Source organism: Coccidioides posadasii, chromosome 4 (genome assembly GCF_018416015.2).
Source record: "Coccidioides posadasii str. Silveira chromosome 4, complete sequence".
NCBI classification, from domain to species: Eukaryota; Fungi; Ascomycota; class Eurotiomycetes; order Onygenales; family Onygenaceae; genus Coccidioides; species Coccidioides posadasii.
In genome coordinates, this window is record NC_089410.1 from 2247096 (window position 1) to 2257083 (window position 9988).

The window sequence follows — 9988 nt, forward strand, 5'->3', positions numbered from 1 at the left end:
ACAGGGGGAGATGCAGGAAGTGGGCCAGGGATATTTTCTGTGGAAAAGTCAAATGCGGGCAAACTGGAAGTATACAATAATTTTCGAGCACTTTACACAGTAAGTACTCCGGCAACAAATATTAATATTTATTTTTGTTATTATCAGCTTTTGCCTATCAGGATATTTTAATGCTCTTTTCCAAGAGTGTACTCCGTATAGTACTCAGGATATACTTAACAGTGCGCACGCAACACTTTTCAAACTTTCGTTCTTCATCTCTCATGCTATAAGAACACCTATTATTTACTGCCTCTTTTTTGATAGACTCGGCAAAAAGAGCCAAATTCCCAGGCACGCAACTAGAATTCCGAGTATGAACGGCTGTAAAATTTGTACACCTTTCTCCTGGGCGATGGCACCCACTGCGAAAGGGAATGCAGTGGATCCTGAGGCCCCGATAGCCGCTGCAAACCCGATAGCTGATACGTGAATGTGCTTCGGCAGCAACTTTGTCGCAGCAACAATGGCGATCGGGAATAGAGGTCCCAAAAAGAAGCCGACGAACGAGACCATCACCGCCGACACATAGAACTGAGGGACCAGCCAGAAGAGTAACTCGAGGACGATAGTGCACAAGAGATACACGATGACGGCATGTTTCTCAGACTTGAAGACTCGTGGAGTTACAAATCCTAGGATCACGCGTCCCACGGTAAGTCCAAGCCAAAATCCAGTTGCACTCATACCCGACGCGAAGGCACTTCCATGGCGGATGTTGATCATGAATGTGACGATCCAGCCTCCAAGGCCGACTTCTGCGCCTGCATAAATTGAGATGAAGATGCTGCAGACCCAGGTGACTCTGTTCTTGAGTGCTTCCGCAGTTCGACTACCACCGAAAATTCTGTTTAATATCACACTTAATTTCTTTGTCGATTCTGGTGCATGAGCAGTAATATCAAACTCCGGAATTGCTGCAGGAGGATTATCAGCACAATACTTTGTTGCAGTCGCTGTCCAGAATGTTGCCGTCATGAATACCAGCTCTAAAATCGCAGCACCAACGATCAGATAGTAAAATTGAAACCATTCCCAGTGCGCCTTTGCGATGAGACTGGTTGCAACAGTCGGTGATAGCGTAGCACCCAAACCATAGAATGCATGGAGAATGCCCAATAACTCATTTGCATTTGCCATTCCACCCACCCAGGCATTCCACGCGGCGTCTGCCAGGCCGTTGCCAAACCCTGCCAGAATAAAAGCAATGACAAGCACTGGGAAGGGAGGGTGCACGCAGATAATGATATAGGCCGCCAGGTGTGCTCCAGGGCTCAACATGGCAACGCCTCTCTGACCAAGCTTCATGTGAATCATATTATTAATTGAAGCTGAAGTCACGTAGCCCACGATCGGCGATAGAAAGACAAGAGAAACCACTGTGTAGGAGACATTATAGTACGATTCAAGCTGCGCAACAGATTAGAAACGGCTCTCCCATGCCCATGACGGTAGTTGAAAGCAGCTCAACATACATATGGGATAATTGCCTAGAAGATATAGTCAACCTGGAGCTCATTCTTGGCAATGGATATTTGATAACCTACCCCATAAGCGGCATCATTGGCACCAAGAATGATAAAGCTATAATTACACGAGATAAAGCGCCATATATTCGTCTTGGGATGCTTCCAGGTAGGCTGGATGGTAGCAGCGGTGGGTGGAGCGGCCAGGTCCTCCACAGACAACGTAGGGTTGTCAGATGGAGCTTTGGGTTCTGACTCTATAGCGTTCACGTTTGGCATAGTCCCGGCTCGACTCGGGCCTTGGTGAATAGCCTGCAGCTCCATCGCTGTTGGCACCTTCAGCAAATCGAGAATGCAACACTTTTTGAGTTGGCGGAAAAGACAAACTTTTTGAGCAAATAAAAAAGAAACAGCTAGAAGTCAGTCAGACGAACGGGGGCCCCCCATCTTATGAAGCAGATTTCCGTGTGGCCTTGCTGGAAAGTCGCATAAATGCAGGTTTTGCATAGTTCTTTAGCTCTGTTGATCAACCCCCATCTCTCTCGAGTTAAATTCCGAGTCGATGCCCACGCCCTTCCAGGCGGGATTTGGCTCGTGTGCTGAGAATGCAAAGCTCCGCTCGTCTCCCCGACTCATGCAAGATAAAACCTCATATGATCTCAGCCCTCCCTAAGACCCGTTTGGACTGTATCCCTGTTTCTCAACGTATTATTGGGCTGAGTTTGGACCTTTCTCTGCTTCCGCTGGGATCCCGACGAAAATGACTCACAGGAAGCGGGAAGAATTGCCGGACGAAAACTTTTGATACGAAAATCTACGCAGATACCCTCACCAGTAATATATCTGGTATCTTGGATTGATGTATCCTAACCTCCCGCACATACATAATCAGTATGTATTCCACTAGGTGGACCAGCAAAATTCGAGCTGGACGAGATGAGAAATTGCTATTTAATAACCCATTGTGGAAATCATATCGGAAGGGGGGAAGAAAAAAAGGAAAAAGAAAGGTCGCTGCCAATGCACCACGAAACGCCCAATAATTCCGGAGCACAGAACCTAAGGTAAAGTAGACCAAAATGGCTAAAAAACAGAAAATTCCGACCTGGTATCGTAAAGGAGGCATCTTAATAATCTAAATCTGTTGAGCCCATTCTATCACTGGAGTCAAGCACCCTAGTAAAAACGTCAGCATAAGCTCGGGGAGCATTTGCCAAGTACAAATGAAGGAACGTACGAATATTGCTTCACCAACGTTCCCTCTCCTCCTTTTGAAAGATCAATATTAAAAACGTAAAAGTTACCCTCACTTGTCACCACCATCACTTGAGGCGTGTTGCTGCTCATCGCGACAACACTCCGTACAGGTCCAGAGCCACCATTGCCGCCATTCGACTTAGGTAATTTAATCCAGGCAAAATCGCGTTCTGGCTCCCACATTTCCGTTACTCCCTTGGGCAAATAGCCGCCAACGGTGGCCGCGAAGCTATTGCCAACATTTTGGGAGGTACGTCGGATCATTCCCATGAATGTGCCGTTATGTTTTCGAGATGACATCTCGGAACTTGCAGACTCGACAGCAGACTCATCTCCGGAACCTCGACTGGAATCCAGTATGTGGCTTGGACTGCTGGTTTTCGACAACCCTTGTTGCTGTCCCAGTTTGAAAATATGAATGGTCTCCGTCGCTGATGACACGCACAGCAAGGTGGACGTTATGTTAAAGGACATACTATAGATTCGTGACGGCATTGACCCTCTTCTGAACTGGTACAATTTATGAGCAGCGGGAACCGAAAAGACGCGGATAATTGTTCCCTTGTCAGACGCAGTTGCCAAAAGAGTGCCTTCACTGTTCAATGCAAGAAATGATAAAGGTGACTTGTGTGCTTCTACCACATTGACCGCCTCGAGTTTATATGCATCGAATATCAGAACCTCTCCACTGGTTGGAGGGATATGGGTGTTTGAAGGGGGGCCATGGGAGGGAGGAGAGAAGCTTGGTGGAGGGGCCTTTTGAGGAAGAGGATAGGCGAGGTAGCAATTATCTGAGGATGGTGCAAGGGCGCAGATAGCTAGAAATTCGAAGGGATAGAATTAGCCCGGTTTTCCAACAGTAGTAACGTGTAGTAGCAACTCTACCATTTGGGTTCGGCGAGGTCTCAATGGTATAAACGAGTTTCATAGTCTGAATATCATAGATATATATCTGGTCTTCCAATACAATTACAAGACGTTTCCTGTTTAATCGGATGGCTAGAACAGTGGTCGGGAAGGTGAGCTCGCATATGACGGATTGTCGCTTGAGAGGAGCATAAAAGTTAGCAATCAGGACAAAGAAGCTTCCTACACTTGTAGTAAAAAGGTTCTGGATTGTTGAATGCGATACCTTAGTGTTCATGATCTGCAATCGTCGAGGTGAGAGGATAACCGCGACCAGAGACGTCGAAAAGAGCATCTCTAGGATAGCTATGTTCTCTTCCTTGGTCTCATAGCTTTTCCCGAACGGATCTGTGGTAAATATTCGGAATCCTTTTGAGGTACCTAAAACCGGTAAGCGTCAGCAGCGAGTGCGGGGGAATGCATGCTCTGTTCACGGGCAGGAATGTCTGCACACACCAACAGCCAGATAGCTGTAGTCCTGGTTGAAAGTCACAAAGTTCATAGACATGCTAGGCAAACGGGTTGCAATCGCGAAAGATATAGAAGGAAAGGGTTGTAAAAGAAGATATCCGCCCGGTAACAAGGTGGTGTGGGCAGAATCACGACGACAAGACTCCCAAGGCTCCTCCGCGCCGGATAACTCTCCACTTGAAAGGCTATAAGCCGTTCATCACGAATGCGCTTTTGACAGAGTTTGGTCGGGGCGGTTGAGGATACGGAGATGGAGAGAAAAACAAAGGAGCTTTCCGGGAAGCTGCACGATGAGATTCGCCCGTTGCCTGCAGCGAGGTCGTGAGGTTCAGATACTCTGGTACGGGGTAGGTCACCACCAAATCTGCGGGAAGTCAAATGACGCCAACGCCAACGCTCGGACCACATCTCGATGGCGTCACGTGGAGAGTTTGGCCAAGCACCGCCGGCTTGGCGTGTTTGATAGCAGAGCCGATAACGAATTTTCAGAGGGGCATAGGACCTCAGTGCTGTATGGAAGAATGTAGCGCTCGCCAGGGAGGAACGGACATCCTGCTTTTGGGTTAAGATGCCTCGGTTACGATGCCCAGGTTCCGGGCAGCCAGATGCCAAAACAGACTTGGAGAAAGGCCTGGTCATGGGTGTGAGCTGTCCTCGAACCCCAGCTTTTACCGGAACACGTCTTTAAGTTTACTAAGCGGTCTACATTTAGACGAATGGAAGCAGTATTGTTTCGAAACGGAGTGTGGAACAGCTATACTATCCCGAGCCGCATTTTATTCGGTACTTCGTGAAGAAGCGCCAGCGGCGGTCGCCATTGATCAATCGAGGGTACTGGCTGCGTATGTATGCCATTGAACATACGGTGAAAGTGTTTCTTGAACGACCTTCCGATCGACCAAAGGTCATTATAAATTTCGGCTGCGGATTGTAGGTGCACTTTGCATTTATAGGCTCAATTGGTCCTGCAAAGCTAACGGAGGCCCTGTTTCTACTCTAACTAGTGATCCATTGCCCTTTCAATTCCTCACCCATAATCCCGCACTATGCCAAAATGTCCGGTTTATCGATGTCGACTACCACAAGCTCATGGTCGAGAAACGAAACACGATACACAAAACCGCTGCACTTAGTAGCCTTATCCCAGATGCCGAGTATCCAGCCGAAGATGACGTCGTGCTCCTACGCAGCAGGAAGTACATCGGCATTGGTTGCGACCTGGTCGAGCTCTCAGAATTGGAAAAGTCGCTGAGGTTTGAACTCGGCTCTCCTAGTGATTTCTCTATATTTTGCACCGCTGAAGTGTCTCTGACTTACATGGATGTCAAATCTGCAGATGCCCTCCTTCAGTGGGCATCGACACTAAGCGATGGTACGAACAAGTGTGATCCCAGCGACCTCCTTACATATATACTGATGGATAGCAGACACGAATTTCTGTCTACTCGAGCAATATTTCCCCGATGGACCTGGGCACCCTTTCTCGCAGACGATGATGAATCATTTCCAGAAACTAAGAACTCCTCTGTACTCCATCCACGAGTATCCTTCGCTACGAAAACAAGAACAACGTTTTGTTGATGCCGGCTGGAAATACGCAAATGCAAAGAGCTTATGGGAGCTATGGAGCGATTCCCAATTCTTGAACGATCTACAGAGGGAATCTCTCGACAAATACGAAGCCTTTGACGAATGGGAAGAATTCGCCCTTTTCGCATCCCATTATTTCCTACTTCTGGCCTCGACAAAACGTTCGAAAAATAATGGTGATTCTGAAGAGCCCACAAGAGAAACTGATACTCCTGTCGAACAATTAAGGCTGGTGCCCCAGTGCCCGCCCAGATTTAATGGTCAAAGGCGATTTGGGTCCATTGTTCCCATCAAGGAGCACATGGTTGGTTTGCACGGCGGATTGGGGCTCCAAACCCGCCTCTCATCAGCACAAGCTTATAGCGAATCTGAGGTAAACCACTCGATCCACGATATGCCCCCCACAAGTATCGGGGCGCGAATGTGTCATTCTACGACCGTTTTTGGCGAACAATGCCTCATTACGGGTGGAAGAGCCTCGCCAACCATGCCATTAGGCGATTGCTGGCTAAAGTCAAATGGTAAATGGAACCAGGTTGATAGTCTTCCGATTCCGTGCTTCCGGCATTCTACAGTTGCTGTTGACCTCGGCCAAGGTAGCAAGCATGTTCTACTCTACGGAGGCAAGTCAGCAACTGGCGATACCTTGGGGCAATTTCTCTTGTGGTCTGAACAAAGCGGATGGAATGAGATAAACATTATTGGCCGAACCCCAAGAGCGCGATTTGGCGCCTCGCTTATCAGTATTGACAACCAAACAGGGATTATGTTCGGCGGGATGTCACGGGGGGGCGTAGTCCTGAATGATTTTTGGACCTGGCAGATATCTAGATCCGACGAGGGTGATATCTCCCTCACGTTGGAAGAATTGACAGAAAAGCTTTCAACCAGAATGCCGTTGTTCAGGTGGTTGGGGAGATTCGGGTCAACAGCCAATCTGATGGGAAACAAAATTATCGTCAGCGGCGGAATAACTGTTGACGGCTCTGTTCCTCAAAAGTATGAGATCATACTTTTGGATATAAGCTCACTGCGGTCTTTTATGCAAGACCCGCTATCACATAGCGGCAGCATTTTGGCCCCAGCAGGCGTAGCAATCGATTCTGACGGCCCACGACCACTGCTTGTTGGTCATTCCTCGTTTCCTGTAGCAGAGCGCAAAGTTCTGATAGTCGGTGGCGGGGCAGTATGCTTCTCCTTCGGAACTTACTGGAATGGAGGAACATGGCTTCTGCAAGACGCAACACCGAATGCGGTTAATGAATGGCTTCCAGTTGAGCCATCCATCGATTCAGAGCAAAGTCCAGCACGAACAATAACAGCGACGCCACAGCCCGTTGTGACTAGTGCAGATTCACTTGTTACAGTCTCGCGGGTAAAGATAGCCAGTCCTCGAGATTTTCGAACGATTGTTGACAAGTCGAGGCCTGTGATCCTAGAAGGGCTCGATATCGGGCCATGCGTGGAGTCATGGACTAAGGAATATCTCAGAAACGCAGTTGGACATGACCGGAAGGTATGTTTGCTTTCGAAAGCCATCTCGGGGAGAATCAGTAATTGAATCAAAACACCAACTCGGTTAGGTCGTTGTTCATGATTCGCGTTCGGAGCATATGGATTTTCAGACAAAAAACTTCACGTATGTGACAAAGGAATTTGGAACTTTCTTGGATGAAGTGCATGCGGGTTCTCGACAATACCTGCGAGCGATTTCAGCTCAGAAGCCTTCCGAAGAGCCTGCCAACCTTTCGACGGATTTTCCTGGCCTTAAGGACGACTTCAGACTGCCACCCGAGCTGTCATTGGTTTCGGAACAGGCTCATAGCTCTCCACTAAGGATATCGGGGCCAGTGATCTTATGGCTGCACTACGATGTGAGATTGTCTCCCCTTTCTCCCCCCTCCCCCTCCCCCTTCCCCTTCCCCCAAAAACAACTCTCTTGTGTTTCTCGCCCCAGCAGCCAAGTTTCGTTTTAAGCTGACGACCGGGGCTATTGAAATATCCAGGTTCTTGCCAATGTTCTCTGCCAAGTGCGAGGCGAGAAGAAGCTGATCTTGTATCCCCCATGGGACGTTTCGAAACTAGGATTCGCCCCCGGCGCGTCAAGCTCCTCGATCAACGTCTTCCAGAACACTTCAGATAGCCAGCCCACATCCCCGTACGGCACGACTCCGCACGAGGCAGTCATGAAACCTGGAGACATCCTCTTCCTCCCGCCACTCTGGCTCCACACAGCCTGCCCCACGGCCGGGGTCAGTGTGGCAGTCAACGTGTTTTTCCGCAGCCTCGTGCAGGGCTACGCACCCGGGCGGGATGTGTACGGCAACCGCGATCTACACGCCTACGAGAAAGGGCGCAAGGATGTGGAGAAGATTGCTCGTTCATTTGATCGGCTGCCCAGCGATGTTGCCCGGTTTTATCTTGATCGGCTAGCCGACGAGCTCAGGCAGAGGGTGACCACGTGACCGTATCTTACATGCGGGATGAATAAACAAGCGGGTGGCTAGAGGGGGATTGTGGGCAAAAAATGGAAAAGGCAGGATGACATCCATGTCAGACACGCAGGCCCTGGATCCGAAACGTCTGATACATACCTGCTACATGTGTCTATTCGCTTCCTGTATATCGTGTCGAACGAGACGGGGGGAGTTAAACCATCGCCTCTCGAGGCCCCTTGAGCTAACGTAGTCTGGTCTTCTTCCTCAAGGACATGTCTTGCGTTTTTCCTGTAGGCACAGAAGCAGCCGGCAGGGTTCCAAGGGGAGGGGAAGAGAGAGAGAGAGAGAGAGAGAGAGAGAGTGTGTGTGTGTGTGTGTCAAACCACCTTCAAGAATGATCCCCCTTCACTTTTTGACGCAGAAGGTCTGGACTCTCTCTCTCCCGTCCCAACGCCAAACAACCACCCGACATCCCTCATAGGTCACCTGCAAGAGCATCCCGCAAACAAAGAATGTGCCAGCCTAGATTCTGATCTCATCCTGATCAAGCACATACACAAACATGTGTACATATGTACATACATATACTAGTCAGTCACATCAGCGAATAAAAAGCATCTTCTTCCCCCTAAAAAAAGATTCTTGATCACGCAAGCCTCAATTGACTACCATCATGCCCTCCATCCATCCAAAAGCAGTGAACAAAAATTCCAGGTCTTTTTTCTTTTCCTCTCCCCCGACTGCCTTCCTGCCTACCTACCTATTCTTTCCTACTCCTGAGCTGTTTTTCCCACATGACACGGAGCCAAGTCCGGGGTCAACACAAAGAAAAAGCAAAAACACGTCCCACTGTCCGGCCTTGGGATGTCCTACCCCACCACAGCAAAAACCCAATCGGCCCACCCTCCCTGTTCTGCGGCCTGCGATTGGCCGGGCCGGGCTGGGTTTTGGTTGGTGGAGTCGCCACCCCCCACAGGGTTGTTTTCTGCCTCTTCCTGGGCGGGCGCGATGCACGCAGACAAGGACTGGGCCCAGTCACCGGCGGGCTGCGAGAGTCGGAGACTTAGAGGGAGAGGGGATGCCGGAGAGAAAGAGAGAGAGAGAGAGAGAGAGAGAGAGAGAGAGAGAAAAGAGGAGAGAGGGCTAGAAGTTCAGCCAGTGACTTGAAAGGGAGAGAAAAGTGTCTAGATGGCGAACCCAAAAAGAAGAGGTACCTGAGAGGTACATATGTCCATACATGCCTTGCTCCGTGCTTATATGCCCTGCCTTCCAAGCACGCACACCCTGCAAGGTTGATGTGTTGGCCGTCACTCGCGTCCTGCATGCTGCGATGAACTGTTGGCTGGAGGACGGTTCGTCCTTTTGACCCAACCTGATTGATTCCTCACAGCCGCGGTTGGATGTGTGCGACTCGCATCGTCTCACACTCTAACAGGAAGAAGAAACAGAAACAGCATGTCCAGTTTCAACGCCTAGCTTAAAAAAAAAAAAAAAAAAAAAAAAAAAAATATCATCAAACATCTTCTTGAATCCCCGCTGAAACGAGGTTTTGATTAAAAAAAACAATAAAATAAAATAAAGAACAAGAGGGAGATCCCCTGCTCTGCCCTACCAAAACCCGGTGGTCTCCCCACCGTACCAAGTTCCACATCCCGATGTAGCCATCATGCCACTCTTCCCCCCCGAAACTATGTCTGGATGTGTGGATGAAAGTATGGACGTACGGAGTACATACGGGACGGAAAACACCACCGTTTAGTTTGCTCCGTCCGCGGGCCTAAATCCTAACTCACTGGGTAACAAACTCCGTAAGCTACTTTT

At 49.1% G+C, this 9988-nt stretch overlaps 4 protein-coding genes across 5 annotated transcripts; 2 read left to right on the forward strand and 2 right to left on the reverse strand.

Annotated features, from left to right (window-relative positions):
• Positions 1-157: 157 nt before the first annotated feature.
• D8B26_007572 (uncharacterized protein) lies at positions 158-2203 on the reverse strand. Of its 2 annotated transcripts, XM_066125574.1 has the most exons (3): positions 1587-2203; positions 1515-1529; positions 158-1449 (listed from the first exon to the last, which is right to left on the reverse strand). In XM_066125574.1, exons 1-3 carry the CDS (start codon positions 1827-1829, stop codon positions 286-288), a joined length of 1422 nt encoding a protein of 473 aa, XP_065981658.1. In that variant the 5' UTR covers positions 1830-2203; the 3' UTR covers positions 158-285. The 2 variants fall into 2 exon arrangements, with proteins under 2 accessions (XP_065981658.1, XP_065981659.1); XM_066125575.1 differs by having other exon boundaries at positions 158-1529.
• A 142-nt stretch (positions 2204-2345) lies between these two features.
• On the reverse strand, positions 2346-4463 carry ATG18 (autophagy protein). Its single transcript, XM_003067088.2, has 5 exons — positions 4125-4463; positions 3895-4049; positions 3648-3807; positions 2743-3580; positions 2346-2681 (listed from the first exon to the last, which is right to left on the reverse strand). Exons 1-5 carry the CDS (start codon positions 4174-4176, stop codon positions 2633-2635), a joined length of 1254 nt encoding a protein of 417 aa, XP_003067134.2. The 5' UTR covers positions 4177-4463; the 3' UTR covers positions 2346-2632.
• Positions 4464-4707: 244 nt separating this feature from the next.
• PPM2 (tRNA methyltransferase ppm2) lies at positions 4708-8545 on the forward strand (the record flags this gene model as incomplete). Its single annotated transcript, XM_003067089.2, has 6 exons — positions 4708-4782; positions 4852-5069; positions 5144-5511; positions 5567-7245; positions 7313-7603; positions 7736-8545. 6 exons carry the CDS (start codon positions 4708-4710, stop codon positions 8192-8194), a joined length of 3090 nt encoding a protein of 1029 aa, XP_003067135.2. The 3' UTR covers positions 8195-8545.
• A 486-nt stretch (positions 8546-9031) lies between these two features.
• D8B26_007575 (uncharacterized protein) lies at positions 9032-9334 on the forward strand (the record flags this gene model as incomplete). The annotated part of the gene is made up of 1 exon (XM_066125576.1): positions 9032-9334. The coding sequence occupies one exon, from the start codon at positions 9032-9034 to the stop codon at positions 9332-9334; it is 303 nt and encodes a 100-aa protein (XP_065981660.1).
• Between the last annotated feature and the right edge of the window lie 654 nt (positions 9335-9988).

Bases quoted from the DNA above. Each gene is read 5' to 3' on its own strand.
- D8B26_007572 (XM_066125574.1), bottom strand. From the start codon at position 1,829: ATGGAGCTGCAGGCTATTCACCAAGGCCCGAGTCGAGCCGGGACTATG.
- ATG18 (XM_003067088.2), bottom strand. From the start codon at position 4,176: ATGTCTATGAACTTTGTGACTTTCAACCAGGACTACAGCTATCTGGCT. The intron at 4,050-4,124 runs GTGTGTGCAGAC...TACCGGTTTTAG, and splicing joins CTACAGCTATCTGGCTGTTG to GTACCTCAAAAGGATTCCGA. The intron at 3,808-3,894 runs GTATCGCATTCA...GCTCCTCTCAAG, and splicing joins TGCAGATCATGAACACTAAG to CGACAATCCGTCATATGCGA.